Source organism: Rhincodon typus, chromosome 8 (genome assembly GCF_021869965.1).
Source record: "Rhincodon typus isolate 14 chromosome 8, sRhiTyp1.1, whole genome shotgun sequence".
Lineage (NCBI taxonomy): Eukaryota > Metazoa > Chordata > Chondrichthyes > Orectolobiformes > Rhincodontidae > Rhincodon > Rhincodon typus.
Window position 1 is genome coordinate 73,773,066 of NC_063339.1, and position 25,458 is coordinate 73,798,523.

The 25,458-nt window shown below is 42.7% G+C and overlaps 1 protein-coding gene across 5 annotated transcripts in view; it reads right to left on the reverse strand.

Annotated features, from left to right (window-relative positions):
- rpap1 (RNA polymerase II associated protein 1) overlaps positions 1 to 25,458 on the reverse strand; it is a 90,884-nt gene that overhangs the window by 38,852 nt on the left and 26,574 nt on the right. For all 5 annotated transcript variants that reach the window (XM_048600171.1, XM_048600173.1, XM_020511841.2 and 2 more), the window contains exons 8-14: positions 15,186 to 15,301; positions 14,660 to 14,758; positions 11,351 to 11,452; positions 5,695 to 5,862; positions 3,214 to 3,402; positions 1,090 to 1,224; positions 256 to 435 (exon numbers count right to left, since the gene is read on the reverse strand). In XM_048600171.1, coding sequence (XP_048456128.1) covers positions 256 to 435; positions 1,090 to 1,224; positions 3,214 to 3,402; positions 5,695 to 5,862; positions 11,351 to 11,452; positions 14,660 to 14,758; positions 15,186 to 15,301 — 989 coding nt within the window. The remainder of the gene's footprint in view (positions 1 to 255; positions 436 to 1,089; positions 1,225 to 3,213; positions 3,403 to 5,694; positions 5,863 to 11,350; positions 11,453 to 14,659; positions 14,759 to 15,185; positions 15,302 to 25,458) is intronic.

Sequence of the window (25,458 nt, forward strand, 5' to 3'; positions counted from 1 at the left end):
CAGTTATAACATGAAATGAGCAGCTATTGACCCTAATTGAAGCAATGCTTATTGGTTCCGTCATTAAAGAGTGACATCATCTCTTGAAAGTGGGACACATTAAAAGGCATGAAGAAAATGTGAGGAAAAAAACATGAGCATTGAAAAAGTCAACCGAAACAAAAACAATCTTAAAGGGATAGCACACAATAATTCCCTTCAGTTGCTGTTGAGGTGTGGCAAAGAACGAATGGCTCAAACTAAGATGGCCCTCACCAGAACAGCTGACATATTCCTTCCAGCACATGCCAGGACACGGGTAAGTTTCATGGCAGCTGCAACTGGCACACTGTGGGTACTAGTCATCGGCTCGCCTGTTCTCGGAGTCTGAATCTTCCAGGTGGACGGCAGAAACTCCGAAACGATAGTGTCTAGCAGCCTCGGGCACCCCAGAATCTGGGTGAACAAGAAAGGCAGACAGGCGGAGATTAAAGAAACAATCTTCCATAAACAACCTTTGGACCCTTTTAATAGTTTTTACAGAAAGACAATAAAGCCACCCTAATCAATGCAGCCCATCCTACATAATTTGAAAACTGTGTGCATGTCACAACATAAATGTCTCTTTTCACATTCAAACCATGAGATTTCCTGGGAGACATGAGAAATTAGATAGAATTCCGGGCCAACTTGGGGAGGAGAGGAGTCAGAAAGGAGATAGGGAGATCTGGGAAGCTCCTCTTTGCCTGAGCTTGGGATCAAAATTTCAGGAGATCACTCTGGTCTTGAATTTCCAACATGTGCCCTGACTCATGTAACTTCAGAACCTAGTTTCAAAGAACTTCAGGGAAGTTCTCCAGGTATCTCAGTCTGCATCACTGAAATACATTTTAGGGTCATTGATGACCTTTATGATGATGGGAGCTTGTTAGGGACACATTGGCTGCTGCAACTGCTACTTTACAACAGGGAATATACTTCAAAAGCAATTCACTGGCTTTAAAATCCTTTGGGATGTTTTGACGTTACAAAAGGCACACTCTTGCTTCAAAATTATCACTTGCACAGCTGTTGACTAACGATAACAATTACTGACACTAAATTGCTTACCTCATTACAAGCCTCAGAGGAGTGTCTTGCTATACGAGTCAAGATCTCCAATATATCAAGACTGACCGAGGGAATAGGTCGAACAACCTCGAGGATATAACGTAAACGGTGAAGCACTTTCATCTTCAACAAACCCTGATGCAGGGGAAAGAATAACGGAGAAATGTTGCAGATCAGAGAATCGAGAGTCTACTTTGAGCATAGTTGGCAAACTGGTGCAGTTTAAGAACTGACTTTTAGACCATAAGATCGTAAGGTATGGGAGCAGAATTAAGTCATTCGATCTTTGCTTATCAGTTTCTCAACCCCATTTTCCTGCTTCATACAATCATTATTCTCCTTTCCAATCAATAAACTATCCATCTCTGTCTTAAAAGATGCCCAATGACTTGGTCTCCACAGCCTTCTGCAGCAATGAGCTCCACAATCAATCAATCAATCAATCAATCAATCAATAAATAAATAAATATTCACCACCCTCTGGCTGAAGAAATTCCTCCTCATCGCATTTCTAAAGGGTCATCCCTTCAGTCTGAGGCTGCGCCCTTGGGTCCTAGTATCTTCTCCATGTTCATTCTATCTAAGCATCTCAGCATTCTGTAAGTTTCAATGAGGTCCCCCTCATCCTTCTAAACTTCATCGAGTACAGACCCAGAGTCCTCAACTATTCCTCATACTATAAGCCCTTCACCCGCCAGGACTATTCTTGTGAAACTCCCCTGGACCCCCTCCAAGGTCAGCACATCCTTCCTCAGATTTGGGGCAAAATATTCCAAATTGGTGTCTGACCAGAGCCTTATACAGCCTCAGTAATACATCTCTGCTCTTGTATTCTAGCATTCTTAAAACAATTGCAATCATTGCATTTGCCTTCCTGACTGCCAACTGAACCTACGTATTAACCTCAAGAGAATGCTGTAACTAGGACTCCTAAAGTCCCTTTGTATTCAGATGTCTGAAACCTTTCCTTATTTAGAAAATAGCCTACGTCTCTATTCTTCCTACCGTGCACAGCCTCACGTTTCCACATTGTATTCCATCTGCCACTTCTTCAACCACTCTCCTAGCTGTCCAAGTCCTTTGCAGCGTCCCCACTTCCTCGGTGGTACCTGTCCCTCTACCTATCTTGTGTCATCTACAAACTTCCCAACAGTGTTCACAGTTCCTTCTCCAGTTGTGTGTTTTTGAAATTATAACTGGAAATTCTAGAAACACTCAGCAGGATCGGTGGCATCTCTGGAGAAAGCACAAAAATTTTAAAATAATTTTCAAAAGAAGCAAATGTAATGTCTTGCAGCAAGTAGTTGGAGTTTAAAATGCACTGCCTGGCAGTGTGGAGGAGGCAGGTTCACTTAGGTCGTTCAAGAGAGCATCGGATGCTTATTCAAATATAGGAATTATGGGGTAAAGGTAGGAGAATAGCACAAAATTGTTGTTTGTTCAGGCAGCTGATACAACTACAATGGATCAGTTGGCTTCCTTTTGCATCATAACAATTCTGTTATTCATTAAACTACTTTTCCCAGGTCAATGCACAGATGCTGCCTGACCCTGCCGCGTTAAGATTTTTGTGGGAGCTGGCTTGTGCAAATTTGCTGTCGTGCCTCTAACACGGCGACAGTGTCCACACTTCAAAGCTACTGAATTGGCTCTAAGTATCTTTCGCATATCCCCAGGGTGTGAAAGACACTATCAAATAACAAATCTCATGTAAACCACATAATTCAAACCCATAATGCAGCTAAGGCCAGGAATTAACCAAAAGATTGGACCTGTAGCACACGATTAATTGGTTAAAAGATCAAGTAGACATTCCTTTCCCTACAATCTATGCAGAAAATCAGTTTGTTCACAGGCCTCTCTGCTCCCACAACCTCAAGGGAGTTTCTTTTCCTCTGTAAGCTCTATAATACAACCCTGTTGATTGCACACAATCCAACACGACACAGGGCACGGATGATGGAGTGGCAAATGGGTCACTAGTGTAAATGGGCATGGCTGCCACATATGGATGAATAAGGAGGCAAAAAAGAGTCAAGACCCGATCTAATGGCTTTAAATGAATTATTCTGTACCATCTGAAATATCTCTGTAAAGCAATGCAAGATGTTTAAAAGGCATTACTTTCACAGTGTCAGCACGAGCAACATCTGGGTCTGCTTTCTTATCCTCCTTAGACTTGGAATTTTCATTTCCCTTTGACTTCGGCTCCTCCTCCTCCTCCTCATCCTCATCATCCTCTTCCGCTTCGTTAGGTCGAAGGGGAAATACAGAAGCTCCCAAGTACCAGCAGAAGGTCCTGTCGAGATATTCCTGTGGGAAAGGGGCTCATGTTTACTGGCAGCAATTGGGTCAATCTCTGTTCTGCAGCACCAAATGTTTTCACAACTATTTAACTTTCCCACGCATACTGCGATTGATGCAAAAAATAAAAATGTTTTGCAGGTCTGAGAACAGAACATGTGATGCATATTGCTTCACAATCTTATTTTAAGGCCAAATCAGCTGCCCAGTCTTGTCGGAGTGCTGCAGATGGATTGACAGTGACTGTTTAAAGGGATAAGATGAGGTAAGCAAATACTAGTTAAGCAACATCACTAGTGTGGTCCCCTCTCACAAACACTCAAACATATTAACGACGACACTTCAAGTTCTTTTGAAGGGAGTTGAAGCTCACCATTCCCCTTACAACTCCCAATTCTGAAGCTAACCTCCAAACTGATCTAATTTCTCTGCCTTTGTTCCCGGTCATTCCTCCTCCACCACTTCTTTCTTTAACTCCGTCCATCCAATCTGTTCTCTTCCTCAATACTTAGCTCCTCCTCCTGTCCCTTTGCTCTCCTTCCATCCCAACTACCTCCATTGTCCCTTTAATCCCATTCCTCTCTTAGCTAAGTCTCCTTCTTTACATCCCCTTCCTCTCTTTCTGTCTCTGTCTTCCTCCCAACATTCCAGCACCTCTCATTCTAAACCTTCTCTCCAGTCTCACTCAACAGCTTCCTCTCCTCTTCTTACTAGCCACCTCCCTTTGAAGATCTAATTTTAGCAATGTTCTCCTCAACGAGAAGGAAGCAAATGGGACAGAAGTTTCCAAAATCCAGAGGGAGTCAGGACACAGTGGACAGGGAGAAACTGTTCCCACTTGTGAAAAGGTCAAATATGAGAGGGCACAGATTCAATTGAATCGCAAAAATAAGAAGCGAATGTGAGATGAGAAAATATTCTTTCACACATCGAGCAGCTGGGTCCGCAATGCACTGCCTGGAGGTGGTGGAGCAAGTTCAATTGAGGCATTCAAGAGGGTACTGGATGATTATTTAAATAGAATAAACTTGCACGGGTACGGGGAGATGGCAGGAGAATGGCACTGAGTCATAATGGTTATCTGGAGAGCCAGTGCAGACATGAATGACTGAATGGCTTCCTCTACGCTGTTACACTTTGGTATTTCTGTAATCTCTCTTCCAGCTCCTGACTGCACATGTTTCTTGATCTGAAAACTGCACTTGCTTCCAGTGCCTCAGGGACAATGCTGAAAGAGACAGAACTAGTTTTTAAACAGTTTAAAGCCAGATGCCTGATGGCTTTCACAACACCAAGCTCATAAATAACCCAGTGCGATGGAAAAAAAAAATCACAATCCTGGAAGACTGGAGCCTAATTTAATAGTCATCCAGCCGATGGGGCATAAACTCAGGTTAATGGAGATTACCAATGGATTAGGAGCCCCTCTCCAGACAGGTGCAGTGCACGATGGACAGCAAGGCCCGGAGATTTGCAGGCCCACACATCACTGTTAAAGGTGGCTGATGTTGAGAGAGCCTGGAGCTGTGAAGGTGTGACAGAGGGATTCAGCAAACCACCAGAGAAAAACTCATTAACTGCACAATGGAAGTGCTGCACGCTGATCATAAGGGAATGTGATACAGCAAGGCAAAACATCGGGGGGGCCTCGGTACACTCAATGCGAGCAGGAAAGGGGAGTTGCAGGAGCTCCTTTCTGCATTTGAAGGTCTCTGAACGCAATGAATAGCCGCACCACTCAGGCGGAGAGCAGACTTAAGCAATTAGTAGATAGGAAGCAGAAACAAAACAAGCATATACCCAGCATAGAAAGGCTCGGTAAGACAGCATTAAGGTTTCAGAGGAATAGCCTCAGCTTTCAAACCCCATGCCAGAAGTCACAGACCTACAATTTATGTAGGAGGATTGGACAGCATCAGTGACCATGGCAGTGGTTTCTGAGAGGGTCGGTGACTTTGGGAGCAATATCCCAAAGGGTCAGTGACTGCAGGAGTAATATTTACATAGGTCAGTTCCTGGGGAATTGATTTGAAATGTCTGAGCAGGTTTGTTTGTCTGAGTAAACAGAGTGAACCTCAATACAAGATAGCAGAAGTCTGGACAGCACCCTGTAATCATGCAGTCACACAGGGCAGTGAAAGACTAGGCATGGTCTGAATATCAATTATCCTTCACTTAGTTCTACTCCCACTGACTGGTTGAAGCTACACCAAGCTATAGCTGTACAAAGATGTCCCAGGGTCAAGGTGCACAAATCGAGTTCTCGAACACCAAACATACTTTAAGGGTCAGGATTCTTACCTCATCGAACGGGGAGACTAGAAGTGCTTTCAGGGCCTGGACACAGGCAGCGATCACATTTTCCACACTGTCATCCAGCGAGAACCGTAGGAGAAACAGGAGACCAGCATCCAGGAGCATTCGTAAGATACTGTACTTAAGCAATGAGGAAAAATCACCAGCTTTTGCCTGGTAAAGAAGCAAAACAAAAACCCAATATAAGGGCACCACACAACTCATAACCAACAAGAGGTACTCATTCAACTTCCTTTGAAGTCACCCTTTTCAATTTGGTTGTCTCATCTCCTAAAACACTGGTTATGGTATGGACCCCATAGTACCTTGTCATGTAACCACTTTTCAGGTGTGAACTGCAACCATATGCATCTGTGTGCTCCTTGATAATGAATCATCAAGATGGACCAGAATACAATCTTTGCCTAAAGTCTGCACCACCGCATTCTCCACAAGTTGATATCTACAAGATCATGCCATGTCTAAATTGAGTGTTGCGATACTTACATAACAGGTTGATGCACTCGAAGGTCAAAATGCTTTGAGATGATCAGTCTGGCTTTGTCTTATCACAGCCACTGAAACATCTCTCAGTTAAGATGGCACCCGACAGTGTGCAGAATGCAACAGAAAAACTATGAGGCAGCAACTAGATGAGCGAATGAGGGAGCAAGAGAGATAATAAAGGAGTGTGCGGGAACAGAAGAAAGCACACGAGTGAGCTTGGAGAAAAAAAGAGAGGAACAGGGTTACATTGTTTGTGAGAGAGAGGAAAGAGCAAAAGAGAAATTAAGAGAAAGAGATGTGTACATTAGAGAGTAAAAGACTTTGTCTAAGAAAATGAGTGAGTGCATGACAGTAAGTAGCAAGCTGGAAAGTGAGATAGAGAATAAACGTATGTTCAGTCCTGAACATCAGAAGAAGGGGAAAGCACCAAGTGTTTACAGTGTAAAGACCCTCACATTAGGATGTGGAAGAGAAGGAAAAGCAGTGAAGGTGCAAGGGGTCCCAAACCTTGTGAGCAGCTTGTTCATCACCTCAAGGACATAAACAGTCCTAGCCATGCCTTGTGAAAGAGGGGAATTAAAATTCTGCTGCAGGAAACACTTCTATTTTGGTAAATCACAAAAAAATCTGTTTGCTTTGACACATTTGATCAAATTATGCAGCTGCTTTGAAATTTTATTGGCAAGTTGCACTGTAACCATGGCAACAATGATATTTTCTATGAATCTCATTAAAATAGTAAGTGGAATAACTGAATAATGGAGTCAGGCATGCTTCACAGACAGTCATTCCAATCCTGAATTCACCACCTTCTGCTGCTTTTCCGCAAAGGTGAACTTTATCCTGCCGATCCTGTTATATCCCCAAATCTTGTCCTTGTCTTGTTCCTCTCCTATTGCCCCTCATGTCCTCCCCGGGTTTCAGCTCCTGCACCTTTGACTTGCATGTAGATCTTGGCATGGTCAACCACAAGATCCTTCTCCAATGCCTTTCTGAGTTTGAGTTATAAGGAGAGGGTGGATAGGCTGGGACTTTTTTCACCTGGAGCAAAGGAGGCTGAGGGGTGACTTTATAGATGTTTATAAAATCATGAGGGGCATAGATAAGGTGAATTGCTAGGGTCTTTTCCCCAGGGTAGGGGAGTCCAAAACCAGAGGGGTAGATTTAAAGTGAAAGAGGAAAGATTTAAAAGGGACCTGAGAAGGAACTTTTCACACAAGAGGGTAGTGCGTATATTGAATGAGCTATCAGAGGAAGTAATAAAGGTGGGAACAATTCCAATATTTAAAAGACATTTGGATGGGTACATGGATAGGAAAGATTTAGAGGGACATGGGCCAAATGCAGGCAAATGGGACTAGTTCAGTTTAGGAAACCTGGTAGGCATGGATGAGTTGGGCCGAAGGGCCTATTTCTGTGCTGTTTACCACTAATGGCTCTGTTGTCCAGCTGAGTCATTGGCTCCATTCTTTCCCCTCTGATTGCAAGTCAGAATTTCCAGCAATGCTTCTCTTCCCAGTCTTGCACAATCAGATCTGGAACTCCCAAGCATTGACCCGATTCTTTTCCTGATTTACATGGAGCTTCCATCCTAGCACAATCAGGCACAGTCAGCTTTCACAAATACTGACAGACAGCTGACTCTAGCTTTTCCCAGCCAAACGGATGATTCTGATACTTCTTTGCTGTTAGATTTCTGGTCCAAACTAACACATTTTCTTTCTATTTATTCACAAGATATGGATATCACTGACAAACAGTGCTTACTGTAGCACATCTGGTTGTGGCATTGCTTTCCTCTGTCCATTGTACACAGCATATATCTTCACCAGAGGTTGATGAGCGTCAAATTCCTCCTGGAATATTGGTAAGACCAAAGCTTCCTCCCAAAGATGTTGTTTCTCGCCAGAAATGCCATTCCCCTCCGAGCCCATTCTCCGAGGCTGAACTATTTACAATCTGTGCAGCCGTTTATATGTTGTCATCCTATTTAACCCCAAACCAAGCATCTAAACATGTCCACCTCATTACTAAGTTCACCGACCTTCACTTCCATAACCTCACCTCTCTCTTCACCTGAAATCAGCTCATCTGCCACTGAAACCCTCACCTGTTTATTTTGCCAATTTTCCATTGTACTATTCCAACACTCTTTCTCCCAGGTGGCCTCATTTCAGTTCACTTCAGCCCATTCACAAATCTTGCTCAGCCCCCAATTCCACATCAACTTCAAATGAAGATCTGTGTCCTTGTGATTAGGACACCGTCGCTCTCCCCACCTACACGCATACGCACCCTTCCTCTCCCTTTAACACACATGTACACTGTCCTGTTCCTTCCTTCTCATATATGCGCACATGCCCTCCCTCTTGCCCATGCACTAACTCACATGCCTTTCCTCCCCTCTACACCAGACACCTTCCCCCCCCCCCCCCCCGCATGCACAACATCCCAGTCTCTAAAAATTCACACACCCTCTAAGCCACCTCCCAGTCTCTTCTCCGAGATGCATGCCATACATGTCCCTCCCCACGTGGCTCCACAGACCGTCCGCCTCGTTCCTGTGACACCACTCTCCGTCACCTCTCTCATGGGCAACACGCCCTCCTTTCCTCTAGTGATCTCACCCTCCCTACCTTTGACAGCACATGTGTTTTAACTTCTTCTGCATGCTTCTTCCCTCCTACATTCTCTTTCTCCCACATATGCATGGCACCCTCCACTGCCCCTCATTCTGAACATGTCTCCTCATCTCTCCTACATCTTCCTTCTCCAATGCACATGCCATTGCCTCACACAAGCGCATGCCCTCCTCTCTCTGACACAGGGAAATTCACTCACTGTCACGCAGGGTGCAAACCTCTCTCACACCGTTCACCCTCCTCCTACACCTGTAAGTACACATGCAAACTCCCTACCTCTTTCTCAGATAATTTCTCATCCCTCGTGCATGCATTCCATCCCTCTCCACCCCCACACTGATGCATGCCCTCCCTCTCCACCCCGCACCTTCAATGCATGCACCTTTCCTCTCCCTCTACACACCTCCTTCCTGTCCCTAACGCACGTCCACCCTCTCATGTTCCCATATGTACACATGCCCTCCCCTTCCCAAGCATGGGCACACCTTACCTTACCTTTTCTTCATATTCCTCACCTGCTCAGTGACTGACATCACCTCCACACGTGCACACACCCTAACTTACTCTCCCTCTGTAATCCATGTGATTGCACAGCCTCTCTCTCCCACAACTGAACCCCCCTCTCATGCGTGCGCATGCGCAAACTATCCTATACATGGAGCACCTTCTCAACCTCATGCAGCAACCTCTCTCACTCTCACACACAAGCTCTCTTTCACTCGCGCTCTCCCCAATGTACATCCTCCTTCTACACACACATTCTCTCACACACACACACACACACACACACACAGCATATGCATTCCCCTCTCACACACAAAAATGCTCCCTTTACCACTACATACCTGCTTGTTCTGCGCGGGCCCAAGCAATCAATTCATTTGACCAACTCCGATCTCATGTATTGGATAATATATTAAATGCATCAAGAATTGGTTACCAAACAGAAAACAGAGTAGAAATGAAAAGGTAATTTTTTGAATAACAGGCATAATGAGTGGAAAGCTACAAGGATCAATGCTTGGTCACAGCTATATCAATATATATCAATGGCTCAGACAAGGAAACCGTGGAATAATCCAAGTCTACTGACAGTACAAAACTAGTTGGGAAATTAAGTTGTCAAGAGGAAACAAAGGCATACCAAGGTGACATATACTTTTTAAACCATTGTGCTAGAAGGCACTGGTGGGAATAAGATGTCAGGAAATTTGAATTTATCCATTTCAATAGGAAAAATAAGAAGCAAAAACAGAAATGGCTGGAAAAGCTCAGCACATCTGGCATGTTCTGAGGAAGAGACACTGGATCCAAAATGTTAACTCTGATTTCTCCCCACAGATCCTGCCAGTTCTGCTGAGCTTTTCCAGCCATTTCTGTTTTTGCTTCTGATTTTCGGCATCCAAAGTTCTTTCAGTTTTTCTTCTATAAAATAAAAATTAAAATGTTTCTGTTAAAAGGTGAGAGAAAGTACATGTTGAGACTCAGAGGGATTTCCCTGTACATGAATGCCAAGAATTTAACATACAAGGGGGTTGGAGTTCAAGAGTGAAGGAAGTCTTGTTGCAACTGTACAGGGTGTTAATAAGACCATACCTGGAACACTGTGCACAGTTATGCTCTTCATACCCAAGGAAGAATGTACTTGCCTCAAAACAGTGCAATAAATATTCATCAAATTGATTCCAGACAGTTTTCCTACAAGAAAATTAGGCTTACACTCTCTACAAGTTCTAAAACTGTCAGGTAATTGCTTTGAATCATGTAAGATTTGGAAAGAGCTTAACAGAGTACTTTAGAACTAAAGGTCATAATCTCAAATATAAAAGGTAAGCCATTTAAAACGGAGACGAGGAAAAATGTCTGCACTTTGAAGGTTGTAACCTTTTAAATTCTCTACATCAGACAGAACTGCATGTTAGTCAATGTTTAATACAGAGATTGAATGATTTTGGGAACTAAGTGAATCAAGGAATATGAGGGTTAAGTAGATATGTGGAGTCGAAGTAGATTTTTGTTTATTATTCATTCATGGAATGAGGGCATCGCTGGCTAGACCAGCATTTATTGCCCACCCTTAATTACCCAGAGGGCAGTTAAGAGTCAACCCATTGCTATGGGTCTGGAGTCACATGTAGGCCAGACCAGGTAAGGATGGCAGTTTCCTTCCCTAAAGGACAGATGTCTTTTTTTTCCTGACGGTTAACAATGGATTCATGGTCATCATTAGACTCTTAAATTCCAGATTTTTTAAAATTGAATTCAAATTCCACCGTTTGCCATGGCAGGATTTGAACACAGATCCCCAGGACATTACCTGGGTCTCTGGATTAAAACCGTTTGACTGACTGAAGTAAAGGCACGTAAATGATTGAAGTTTTCTGTACCTCCCACAGTGTTAAGAACATCAAAAATGGCATTACAACACCTTGGGCCTGTCTCTCCATTCAATAAGATACTGATCATTAGGGGAAGTGATGGCCTAGTGGTTTTAATCCAGAGACCCAGCTCACCTTTTGAATAATTCGTGCCAGGGTCTGAAGTGCCAGGGTTCGTTGCTGAATGACTTGACTGCGAGCTAAGTGGAAGAGTTCTTGCAGTGAATACCCAGCTTGCTGAAAAAGAAACACAAGATTTGTTTTCAAGCAAACAGTTCGCCAGTTTGGTGATGAGCAACAGCTTTGAACCGCCAAAATGGCACAGAAAGAAGGCATAATAAAACATAAACATAATAAAACATAATGCCCATAATAAAACATAAACGCCCTTTAGTTTTATTATGTTCCAAGGAAGGGTCACCAGACGCGAAACATTAACTCTGTTTTTTCCTTCACAGATGCTGCCAGACCTGCTGAGCTTTTCCAACAACTTTGTTTTTGTTCAACAAAACAAAGTACTGCAAGTGCTGGAGATCTGAAACAAAAACAGAAAGTGCTGGAGAAACTCAGCAGGTCTAGCAGCATCTGTGCAGGAAGAAACAGAGCTAACATTGAGTCCCTGTGTCAGAACTGGTTTAAAACATTTTACAGCCAGCAAGGTGCTTCGGAAGTGCAGCCACTGTTCAGAAAGTAGGAAATGTGGCAGTCAATTTACGCCCAACAAGCTCCCATAAGCTGCAATCTGATAATGACCAGAAAATCTGTGTTAGTTATGTTGGTTGAGGGATAAATATCAACCAGAACATGGAAAATAACTCACCACTCTTCATCACATAGTATTAACACTGAATGTCGGGTGAGGCCACACCAGGAATGGTGACATATGAGGCATGAAATTAGCAGTTTCTCAGTGCCACCCCTAGTGCAGCCATTTTTGAGCAGGAGGGCATTAGGACCAACACGGTTTCCTGTCCCTCTTGTGGGTTTCCAGTTTTACAGGTTCAGAGCTTCTTTAAGCCCAATTAAAATGGAAACCAAAAGGAAAGCCAGGCCAGGGAGCAGTGCTCTAGGCAGGACCAGAGATCTTGCTTGTCTGCCTGAATGGATAAGCAGCCAGTCTGTAAAAGGTCTCTCTCACCTTCACTGCCGCAATAGTGGCCATACTTCAGACCCATTTTTAAATTGAAGTTTTAGCAAAGTTGGTGAGAGCATGCCTTCAGTTGAATCACCTTTGTGGTTAAATACTCGCCACTTGTCTTGAGTTGGAAAGTCTGTGATTGGTCCTCCGGCTTTGAGAGACAGCAAATGCCCTTTAATTTGACAGGGACCTTGTCTCTGTGACAATGAGGAGGTACACCCATTAAATACCCATATACTTGACCAACGCCCTGTCGGGAAGGATACCCATGCAGGCATACCCACAAACGTATTTAAAATAAAGCTTATTTTTGTTTGAAAATTACAACACAGAGAATGGGCAACCTACAAGATGGAATCAAATGGGGGTCAGATGACTACCTTTCTTTCCTGCAAATATAAGTGAAACTGCTGGAGGCTAGAAGTAACCTGCTTATTTGGACAGGGATGTTAATGACCTTTTTGGAACACTCCTGAGAAGACATTAAAAACACAACAGTTCTGTATGTGGATTTAACAGCTACTTTCGTCTAAATCTCTGCAGAAATCTACGTACAACAACAGCATAGACTTAATAAAACTTTACAAAGAGTTGCAAAATGGCCAAGGTCTAAACCCCACTGCCTGCCAAAGCTAATATCATCAGAGACCATTTGTAGGGCAAATGGGAACACCAATAATACAGTCACCAGACAGAGAAACATTTAACAACATCCATCTTGAGCAACAACATAATGTCAGTCAGACGGAGCAAAAACAAAGCCACAGGGAGAAATGATGCCATCCAGCAAAAGAAGGACCTTATCTGGAATCCTTGATGGATAAATAAGTGGGACTATCCTGCTACCTGTGGATTTGCAGAACTAAGCCTTATCTTCACAACAGGGATTCAACTAGGGCTTTGAATCTAGCAAAACCAGATACTTCTTACTGCAAGGAACAAGCCAGTGTGAACTTAGCTGCAGAAACCTATTGTCTATTTTCCACAGTTAGCCAAAATAAAATATCGAGCCTGGATTATTTCCAGTTACCATCTTAAAAGGTCATGGAATAGTAATTCTTTGGACTCCTTAAAACTTTAAGTGCATGCCATATCTTTTGTCTCGTGTGTGTCTTATGTGCGAGCCAGAGTGAGAATGAATTTATCTTTCATTTTGTTAATCCTAAAAGAGAAACTGTCTTGTGTCTATGCTCCAGAGTCTCAGCACTCAGAGGTTAAAACAATTCTTTAAAGCTTTGTGTGGTGAGTCAAGGGATACGGAAGGTAAAGGAGGAGTCATTATACCATCTCACCCCTGCCCCTAACATTAGTCATTATCCAGCCTGGTTTACATGTGACTCCAGTCATGCAGGTAAGTGGTTGATAGAAGTCATTATGATTTGGCATGCACTGCTTAAAGTAATTATCCCAAGGAAATTGGATAAATACTTGAAAAGGAGAAACTGTCACTGCTGCAGAGAAAGAGCAGGGTTGTGGGGCCAATCGAATAGCTGATTCAAAGAGCCAGAGCAGACATGATGGGCATTCAAAGATCAGAGACTGCCCATTCATCAGCCTGAGGTCACCTTCAGAATTCAACTAACCAGAGGGTCCATAGCAGTGTTAAAGTGAGCACCCATATTTCAACTTTACATCCGTTACTCGGGTTGTTCTGACATTTCAGGAAATATGCTGAAATTTGTAAAGGCCACAAAAGGCTGATCTATATCAACCTCATCAAAATGCCCATCAAAAACCCTATTGATCGCAGCTTTGAAATTTTCAGTTGAACCCCCTTCAGCATCAGCAGACCTCTTGAGGGAGAGGGAAGCACTCCTGACTTCCATCACCCTCTTGCGTGAAAAAGTGTTTCCTAGCATCAGCCTAAACAGCCTAATTTTACGGCTGAAGTTGCTGGAAAAGCTCAGCAGGTCTGGCAGCATCTGTGAAGAAAAATCAGAGTTAATGTTTTGGGTCCGGTGACCCTTCCCCAGAACATATCCAGACAGAATCACTTCTCTCTACCCAACCTAACAAATCCTTTAACCATCTTAGCCACCTCAATTAGGTCACCCTTTCATTTTCTTGACTCAGGGAAATACAATCTAGTCCACGTAATGTCCTCATTATTTAGCTCTTTTAGTACAACCCCTCAAAGACTAATACATCCTTCCCAAAATGCAGACACTGTGACAAGAAATTGTGAATTAGGGCTCCGTCGGACTGCAAGATAACTTACAACTATTTATATTGCAGCCCTCACTTGAACAAACGTGGAACAGGTGGTTCAAAGTATTAGACTGTGATACAATGTAATAGGGTCTTACCTCAGGCTGCTCTCCATGGTGGTGGAGTCCCAAGTGAGTTGGAACATCGACACCTGGAGGTATTAAGTCACCAAGGAAACTGAACCTTGCTTGCATCTCCTGAATATGAAAAGAGAGATGTTAAATAATAACACTTCCAAGGGAAAACAGAATAGATTTCTGTTCCTAATGCAGGTTAGAGTACTGTGGATTCATACTTGCAGGGATCACAGCTTCTAATGTTTGATAATGGAGGCTTTTCATTCGCATTTCAAACTCTACACAACTCAAACTCAGAGTGATCCTCAATAAGCCCACTCCATCTCAGTGCTTTCAACTTCTCTGCGGGACCCAAAGCACTCAGTCTCACTGTCCATCACGTTTCTGTGACTTGTTCACACAGAGGCATGGTCCCTCCCTGCTCTGTCACACAGCCACTCAGGCCCTCCCTGCTCTGCCACTTTCACAGCTCAGTGACAGGGTCACCTGGCCCCACAATCTCTGACTTAGCTGCCATACAGAACGTTCACACGCTACCATTGCTCACCTCGTTAGTTTTCCATCGCCTGGGTTTGGGCAGATCTTTCATCCACTCCAGCTTCTCATACTCTGGGACATCCATGTGGACCCATCCTTTCTCAGGCTTCAGTGGAATATCATCTTCTGCAGAGATTCAGCAATAATCTCATAAGAGTGTACAGTATGCATGCGTACCTCTCCTCCACATGGTTATAAACTCTGCTCATCACTGCTGCACAACTGTGCCCCTCTCCTCCCATGCACTGTGCCAGCTGTTGTGCAGGCACTCCCTACATTAGATTCTCTGGTCTACATATAAATCTGTGTTTAGCATTACCAGCTTGAAACTACTATTCCTCACAAATAGACTGCAAGTACTTGATGATATAGAAGCTCAGACCTCCAGGTGAACATTCCGCCCAGACGATTAAGATGAACAAGGAGCCCAAAGGAAATGCATCTTGGCAATCCCAAAGTTCATCCTGGTTGTCCTGGGATGACAAAACTGTCTGAAAACTACACCTAACACAACTGCCACACATGTCACTAACTAGCTGTTATTAAGCATGACACATAATGACGCAAGAAAATAAAAGGAAGATTTTATTTTTGGTCTTAGGATGTCAGGATTGCAGCTAATGAAGTAGACACTAAGGGGGCAAAATAGTCTCACACAAAATTGGGAGAGACTAGCAGCAGGAAGAGGAAAGAATAGTTTATTAGTAAGAGGCAGCTTAATATGACCTTGGATTACAAGTGTGCAAATTGACTAAGCATGGTACATAAGGTTGGTAAACTGCAGCCATATGGGACAATAATTTAGTGGCAATATCAGAGACTTGACACAAAGCAGGACAAGACTGAGAATACCATGCTGACTACAAGTTACTCAGAAAAGATAAAGAAGGGGGGAAAAAAGAGGTGGTTTGGCAGTACTGATAAAAGAAATTATATGAGAAAGGAAAAATAACAAATCAAAAAAATTTTCAAATAAATTTTGTTATTGTATTTATATCATTTGTCAATTTAAATATCGATAGAAGAGTACTACAGTACTGGCTATGCATCTCCAGCCACCAAACAGTGGGAAGAAGAACAGAGGAGCAAATTTGCAGGCAAATAATGGCAAAGTGCATGAACTAAACTATTGACAACAGAAAACTTTAATTATGCTAACAGAGACTGGAAAAGAGTGTTAAAAGCAAAGACGGAGGAATTCCTGAAAGGGGTATAAGAAACTGCTCACATCAGCTCGTTTCAGCTCTAATGAGGAAGGGAGCAGTACACAACGTAGCCCATAGTCCAGTCCTCAGCCACGAACTTACTTAGCTCTTTTAAAAAAAAAAAATCCATGGGAAGGTGCCTGGAAGAAATATGTAGTTCTTAGGAATAAAGGGATCCAAGGATATGGGAAGAAAATGGGAGCAGAGTAATGAGTTGGATAATCATATTGATGGCAGAGCAGGCTTGAATGGCCAAATGGTCTAAGCCTGCTTCTACATTCTACAGATTCTATATTTCTAGAATCTGGAATTGAACCAGCAGTCTGGCTCCTGAGTCATAACTGCAATTCCCACCCCAGGACCCTGTAACAGCCATTAGAACTAATCCATTGGTTTCTACATACGCTATTACTGCTAATTCAATTATTTTTATCTGTTCAGTTCTGGACACCACGCTTAAGGAAGTGAATTGCAAGAATACAAGCAAGGTTTACAAGAATGGTACAAAGGTTTGCTAACAGAAAGACTGGAGACATTTCTCCTTAGAAGCTGAAGAAGAAATTTGATTGAAGTTTACAAAATCACGAACTGTTTTGGTAAGGAAGGAGGAACTACCTCCAGTGGCAGAAGAGTAAGTAATCAGATGGAACAGATTAAAAGGTGATTGGCAAAAGAACCTGGGCCAACATGAGGAAACATTTTTTCCACAAAGCAAGTAGTCATCATCTGAAAGGGCTGGCGGGGGTAAGATTCAGTAATAATTTTCAAATGAAAATTAGATAAATACCTTAGGAAAAATATTGCCAAAGTAATGAGGATAAAAGTGACCAATTAGTTAGCTGTACAAAGAGTTGACCTAAGAGCCATGGGTCAAAGGATCTTCTGTGCTGTACAATTCCATGAGGCATTTCCACTTACTGAACACACTGTAAAGACTATGTCCTTTTTTTAGTTTCTTAATTATGAACTGATATGAACCAAGGATTGCAGTATGGTTTGAATGCAAGTAATTTGATACTCAATACGCACTGTAGGTGAGAGCTCCGTGGAGCCGAAGGGTTGTGCACTGGTGGAGCTTTGATGGACAAATACAAGCTAACTGGTTTGTGGACTGGTGACTAGTTATTGATGACAAAAGCCTTCTTTGCTTGCCAACAACTATGTGTTTGGTTCCCATGTAAGTGAACAGTTTGGGGTCAGGAACAAGATACAGAGAAATCATCAGGTCTCAGCTGGGGGCTGTCTCGCCATTGTCCACAGTTTTAAACCTGAAGGAAACAATTTTATTGTCCCTTCAGCACTTTCTATAAGCTGAGAATTTTAATTGATAAGATAGAGAGCTGTTTAGTAAGTAAATCAGTCACCTTGTGCCTCTTGCAAACCAGTAAAAGCATCTGGAGAAGAATGACTAAGAAGTCGCATTCTGACCAACACAAGAATCATCTCAGCAACCCCTGAACTATTTTCCTGTTTTTCCCTCTGTCCTGTGTCTTTTTCCTGTGTCTGTCTTTGAGTGTGGATTTATTAACAGATTCAAGTTTTAGTTTGCAGCTTAAGTATGCTGATGGTTTGTAACTGTTTACCTGTAGCTGAAGTCTACCTACACATAATAAATAATCATTCTGGTTAAGTACAGAAACCTAGTTGGTGCTTTCTGTCAGCCTGAGTCTGAAAGTCAGAAAAAGTACAGAATTTTTATTTATTTGAAAAACATCTTTAACTTTTGCGATGACTCCATGAATATTGGGGCTTGCTTTCCAGTTCAATTCCACGGCGAGTTGTGACAGCCTGAATTAGGATCACTATTAGGCCATTTGGCCCCTCTAGCCTATTCAAATGATCCGACTGTGGCCTCACTCCATATTCCTGCCTAGGCATAATAACCATTGATTCCCTTGTTAGTCTAGAATACACCTCTCTCAAAGATATTCAATGATCTGATCAGTACCACTCTCTGGGGAATAAAGTTCTAAAGACACCCTCAGAAAGAAAAGTCCTCAAGTCAATAGCAATGGGAGATCCCTTATTCTTAAACTCTGTCCAACAGTTGTAGTTCTGTAGTCTAGCTAATGTTACAGTATTGGAAATGCAACAGCAATGCCCCAGAAACCAAAGAGACAAGAACCAGCTAATCTTTTAGATTAGGCAACTGACCTAGCCTCACTTATCTTGACTGAGGGACAAATATTGGTCAGGGTACTAGGGAGAATACAACTGCTGTTCTTTCAGTAGTGCCATTGTTTCTTTTACATTCAGCTGACTGGATGGAAAGGACATTGGTTAAATATTTCATCCAAAATGATGATATACACAGATGGTATAGCACTCTGCCAGGAGCACACGGTCAGTGTTAGCCCAGATTTTGTGCTGAGAGCTCTGAAGCAGGACTTGAACCCAAGAACTTTCTTTTGGTCTCGGAGGTGAAAGTGTTACTAACTAAATCACTGCTGAGTTAAGTGGACTTCTCTGTGGCTAAGAATCAGTAATGTTGTCAGAGCCAAATAGAGGGAGCTTCACTGTGCATTTAATCTGCAAGATAGCTTGATGCTGACGCTGGACAACTGAAAGGTCAGATGTACACTTTCTCAGTGCTAACATCCACTCCAGCAAGGTACATTATAAAAAGTCAGCGAAGTTTAAAGATGTGCATTTTTATGATACAAGTACTATTCATACATTGTTTAATTGTAGGATTCTTGCTGCAGAAATTGTTTCTACTCCAGTCAGAGAGGGGAGTTGCAGATTTGTGGCACAGCAATATTATCCTAAACACTAGGGGAGTGTCCCAATAGTTAATGGCAGGGTGCCACCTCTGCATGGCCTTGAATCAATACATGCCATCAGTACTCTATACTCCTACCTGGCAAAGGCTTGAAACAGTGATCAATACACTGCACCACTTAATTCACGTTCCAATTACAAAGGTGGTTTTTGTGGTCCAGCATTTCTTCCAAATTGGAACATTGTCTTTGTCCCTGCAATTTTAAGATCTGTGCCTTGGATTTGGAATGTTACCCAGTCCAACACAGCACAACCATTATGTGAAGGTCAATATTGGGATAAATGCAAGACATAGCAGCGTGTTCCTGACCCATCATGTTTTGTTCTCTCGTTAAACAGTTAGGCCAACCCAAAAGTGGATTTGGGGTGGCATGGTGGCTGAGTGGTTAGCACTGCTGCCTCACAGCACCAGGAACCCAGAGTGGGTCTGGGTGGGCTTTTTTTGGAGGGTCGGTGTGGACTCAATAGGACTGTATGGATTTGATGAACATTCTATGAAAAGAGATCATCCTTCACTCCAAGGGCCCGAGGGAAAATTCAAGTCTATCAATCTGCCCCTGCTTCACTGCAGGAGTTCCTCAGGATAGTGCCTCAAGTTTAACTATCTTCAGCTAGTGCCACAATGACATTCCCTTCATCATCGAGTGAGAATGTTTGCCAATAATTGCATGGTTTTCATTTGCAAATCCTCAGACTCTAAAATCGTCCATGTCCATATTCAGCAAGCCCTGGATTACATTCAAGCATGGGCTAAGTGGCAAGTAATATTTGTGACGCAGAAAGTGCTTGGCAATGACCATTCCCATGGAAAGAAACCATTGCCCCCTTGATATTCCACATGTTACTTGGAATTCTCCAGTATCGACATTCTGGGGAGTTAATAATTACCCAAATTTTCACTAGACCAGCCATTAAAATATTTTAGTTACAAGAACAATTCACAGCCTGGGAATTCTGCAATAAGCAAATCACCTCCTGATTCCCCAAAGTCTGTGCACTGTCTACAAGGACTGGATGAAATATTCCCCACCTGCTTGGATGAGTGCAGCTACAAGAATACTCAAGCACTTAACGTGCAGATAAAAAACCCCTTTGATTGGCACATCCACCACATTAAACAATCACTCCTCCACTACTGACACACGTAGCAGTAGCAGTGTGCACCACTTACAAGACGCACTGCAGCACCTCACCAAGGTTCCATTGACAGCACCTTCTACCCACACCCTCCCCCCCAATATCTACAGCTTAGAAGAACGAGGGCAACAGCACATGGGAAAACTGTCACCTTGTAAGTTTTAAACCATATACCTTCCTGATTTGGATCAACATTATCGTTACTTCATCACTGCTAAGTCAAAATCCTGGAACTCTCTTACTAAAAGCACCCTGCACCTACATCTGCCCCCGGCCTGCAGAAGGTCAAGATGGTGGCTCAACATTACCTTCTCAAGCACAATCAAGGACAAGTATAAATCAGGAACAAATAAAAATAACCTGTCTTATTTGCTCTCCAAATTTGCTATTTGTTTGTTTAGCTAGCCTAACTTAAAGCAGTCATTTCTCACCCTGATGTCATAAAGGTAGATTCAGGATGGGTTGACAAGAGTCTCATGAACAATCACATTGATTGGTCTTCGTGCTAACTCATGTTTCACTAACCCCAAAGACTGCAATTCTTTACGCTCAAAGCATCAGTCAATAGGATATCAAAACATACCTGGAGCTTAGAAGCTCAAATTATACGGTCAATATATATAAATTTGGTTTACATTCACTTGAGTACAAAATATTGAGGAGTGATTTGATCAAGGTGTTTAATGGGTTTGAATCCTGCACAATCACAACTCCTACCTTTCGGACAAGCCCTTGGCACTCACTTGCAAAGCACCTCAAGGTACTATTCAAAAACTGTCCCACAGTATCCTGATCAATATTCACCCTTAACAAATGCCATAAAGATGGACTTAATTGGATATTTACCTTATTTTTGGGAGTAAGTTGGCAAATTGAGTACAATGTGAGAAAATGTGAAGTTATTCATTTTGAAAGGGAAATCAAAAAACATGGAAAAAAACTGCAACACAAAGGGATTGGGGAAGGAGTTGTTTGTGCACAAAACCTAGAAAGCTAGCACACAGGTACAGCAGGTAATCAGGAAGGCTAATGGAATATTGGCCCTTATTTCAAGGGGGTTGGAGTATAAGAATAGGAAGCCCTACTGCAACTGTACAAGGCGCTAGTGAGACCACATCAGAAGTACTCTGAGTAGTTTTGGTTCCCTTATTTAAGGAAAGATATCATTTCATTGGAGGCAGTTCAGAGAATGTTCATTAGAGTCATAGAGATGTACAGCACAGAAACAGAACCTTCGGTCCAACTCATGCATGCCGACCAGATATCCTAGATAATTTTAGTCCCATTTGTTAGCTTTGGCCCATATCCCTCTAAACTCTTCCTATTCACATACCCATCCAGATGCCTTTTAAACGTTGTAATTGTACCAGCCTCCATCACTTCCTCTGGCAGCTTTTTCCATACACACACCACCCTCTGCATGAAAATCTGCCCCTTAGGTTCCTTTTAAATCTTTCTCCCCTCACCTTAACCCTATGCTGTCTAGTTTTGGACTCCCACCAGGGAAAAGACCTTGTGTATTCACTCTAACCATGCCCCTCATTATTTTATAAACCTCTAAAAGGTCACCCTTCAGCCTTCGACGCTCCAGGGAAACTAACCCCAACCTATTCAGCCTCTCCCTATAGTTCAAACCCTCCAACCCTGCCAACATACTTGTAAATCTTTTCAGAACCCTTTCAAGTTTCACAACATCCTTCCTATAGGACGGTGCCCAGAGTTACACACAGTATTCCAAAAGTGGCCAAACTAATGTCCTGTACAGCCACAACATGATCTCCCAATGCACTGTCCAATAAAGGCAAGCATACCAAATGCCTTCACTATCCTATCTAACTGTGGCTCCACTTTCAAGGAACTACGAACCTGCTCTCCAAGGTCTCTTTGTTCAGCAACACTCCCCAGGACCTTACCATTATGTGTATAGGTCCTGCTCCAATTTGCCAAAAATGCAACATCTCACATTCATCTAAATTAAACTCAATCTGCCACTCGGAGATGAAGGGTCCCGACCCAAAACGTCGACTTTCCTGCTCCTCTGATGCTGCCTGACCTGCTGTGTTCCTCCAGGTCCACACTGTATTGACTCCATCTGCCACTCCTCAGCCCTTTGACCCATCTGATCAAGGTCCCATTGTACTCTTAGATAACATTCTTCACGGTCCACTACACCTCCAATTTTGGTGTCATTTGCAAATTACTAACCATCCCTCCTATGTTCACATCTAAATCATTTATATAAATGATGGAAAGCACCAATCCTTGTGGCTACAAGCCTCCAGTCTGAAAAGCAACCCTCCACCACCACCCTCTGTCTTCTACTTTGAGCCACTTCTGTATCCAAATGACTAGTTCTCCCTGCATTCCATGTGATCTAATTAGGATGATCCTTGGTATAGAGGGATTGCTTAATGAGCAAAGGTTAAACAAGTTGGCACCCTACTCACTGGAATTTATAAGAATGAGAGGTGATCTTGTTGAAACATACAGAATACAGACAAGGCAATGCTGAGAGGATGTTTCCCCTCAAGGGAGAATTTAGCACCGAAGGCATAGTCTCAGAATTAAGAGGTGCTGAATTAAGACTGAGATGAGGAGAAATTTCTTCCCTCATAGTATTCAGTCTTTGGTACTCCTTACCAGAGAGAGCTAGAGGTCAGAGTTCTTGCATATACTTAAGTCTGAGATAGATAGATAGATTCTTGATCAATAGGAGAAATTGAGGGTCAGCCATGATCGTATTGAATAGGACGGGCCAAACAGCCTACTCCTGCTCCTATTTCTTATGGTCTGAAGGAAGTTTACAACTTGGATGCTGCAATTCATATATTACAACTGTAACTAGAATCCTATAGGACATAATTGGCTGTAATGTGCTTTACAACATCCTGAGGTCTTGAAAGACACTACATAAATTTAAACATTTGCTTAGAACCTATAATACTTTAACAAACTCAGATTGAGAATTGATGGATTATTGCAGAATACAATTTCTACAAACCTACAAATTAGCCAAAAAGCAGGCCATTTGGCCACTTGAGCCTGCTCCGCAATTCACCAAGATGATTACTGATTTGTTACGGTCTCATATTCCACATTACCGTCTACTCCTTTGTCCAACTAAAAATCAATCTACCTCCGTCTTAAAAATATTCAATGATCCCATCTCCACCATCTTATGACAAAAAGCACACAACCCTCACTAAATGAAAATTCTCTCATCTCAGTCCATAAGAGCAACTTCTAATTGTAAACAGTGCTCCTAGTTCTGGGTTCCCCATAAGAAGAAACACCATTTACAAATCGACCTGGTCAAGACCATTCAGCATCTGATATGCTACAATCAAGTCACCCCTCCCTTTTCCATACTCCAGCAAGCCCAACTTGTTTAACCAATCTTCATAAAACAATTCCCTCATTCCAGATATTAATCTAGTAAACCTCCTTCGAATCACCTCCAATGCATTTATATCTTCCCTTAAATAAGGAGACCAAAACTGCATTCCAGAGGTGGTCTGTAAAACTGAAGCATAATTTTCTTAATTTTCTATTCAATTCCTCTCGCAATAGAGGATAGCACTGAATTAGCCTTCTTAATTAATTGCAGTATTTATATACCAACGTTTTGTGACTTATGCAATGGAACACCTAGATCCCTCTGCGCCTTGGAAATCCGCAGTCTGTCTCTGTCTAGACCAAGCAACGTGTTGTACCTGCATGGTGTGGGAGCTGTCGGACACTATTGTGGCTCACAGTGGCCACATCTGTTGCAAGGAGACAATAAGGACTGCAGATGCTGGAAGCCAGAGTCTATAGGTGAGAGGCTAAGAAGTACAAAAGGTCTGAGGGCATCTGAGCAGCAGGAAAGTCGATATTTCGGGCCGAAACCCTTCGTCCTGCTGAAGGGTTTCAGCCCAAAACGTTGACTTTCCTGCTCCTCAGATGCTGTTTGACCTGCTGTACTTTTCCAGCCTCACAACTATTGCAAATTTGGTTGTTTGAGGAACTCCGGCTCAGTGTTGATGAGCTAGAGTCTGAGCTTCAAACATGTGATCCATTAGGGAGGGGAAGAGTTATCTGGACGCTCTGTTTCAAGAGGCAGTCACATCTCCGAGATTAACTACTTCAAATTTGGTTAGTGGTCAGGGATACAAGTGTGTGACTACCAGCGAGCCAGGTAGAGGGATCCAGTAGTGCTGAAGGAGCCTCAGCCCTTGAACTTGCCTAACAAGTTTGAGATTCTTGCTCTCTGTGTGAATGAGAGTGGGGCTGAATGGAGACATATTGATAAGTAAATGGGCAAATAGAGTATAATGTCAGAAAACAAAAAGTTGTTCATTTTGTAAGGGAGAACAAAAGAAGAGAGAATTATTTAAATGGAGAAAAGCTGCAGAAAAGTGAAACACAAAAGAACTTGGAGGTACTTGTGCACAAAACACAGAAAGCTAGCTCACAGGTACAGCAGATAATCAGGAAGGCTAATGGAATGTTGGCCCTTATTTCAAGGGGATTCCAGTACAAGAGTAGGGAAGTGTGACTGCAAATGTGCAAGGTACTGGTGAGACCACAGCTTGAGTACTGTGAGCAGTTTTGGTCCCCCCTATTGAAAGAAAGATATCATTTCACTGGAGAAGATTCACTAGGATGAACCCCAGTATGGAGGGATATGAGGAAAGGTTAAGCAGGTTGGGAATCTACTCACTGGAGTTTAGAATAAGAAGTGATCTCATTGAAACATACAGGATTCTTAAGGGGCTTGACAGGGTAAATGCTGGGAGGATGTTTCCCCTTGTGGGAAGAGTCTAGGACCAGAGGGCATGATCTCACAATAAAGGGGGGTTGAGTTAAGATTGAAATGAGAAGGAATTTCTTCTTTCAGGGGTTTGAGTGTCTTTGTAACTCTTTGGCACAAAGAGCTGAGCGGGCAGGGTCTTCGTGTATATTTCAGGTTGAGATAGTTCTTGATCAACAGGGGTATCGAGGATTATGGGGAAAAGGTAGGAAAGTGGGCATGAAGAGTGTCAGATCAGCCATGATCCTATTGAATGGCGGATCAGGCCTGAAGGGGCGGTACAGCCTGCTCCTGTTCCTGTTTATTATGCTCTCATGTTTGAGTACTAATCTGCTTTTGATTAGTTCCACCAAAATGAAAAACTGAGT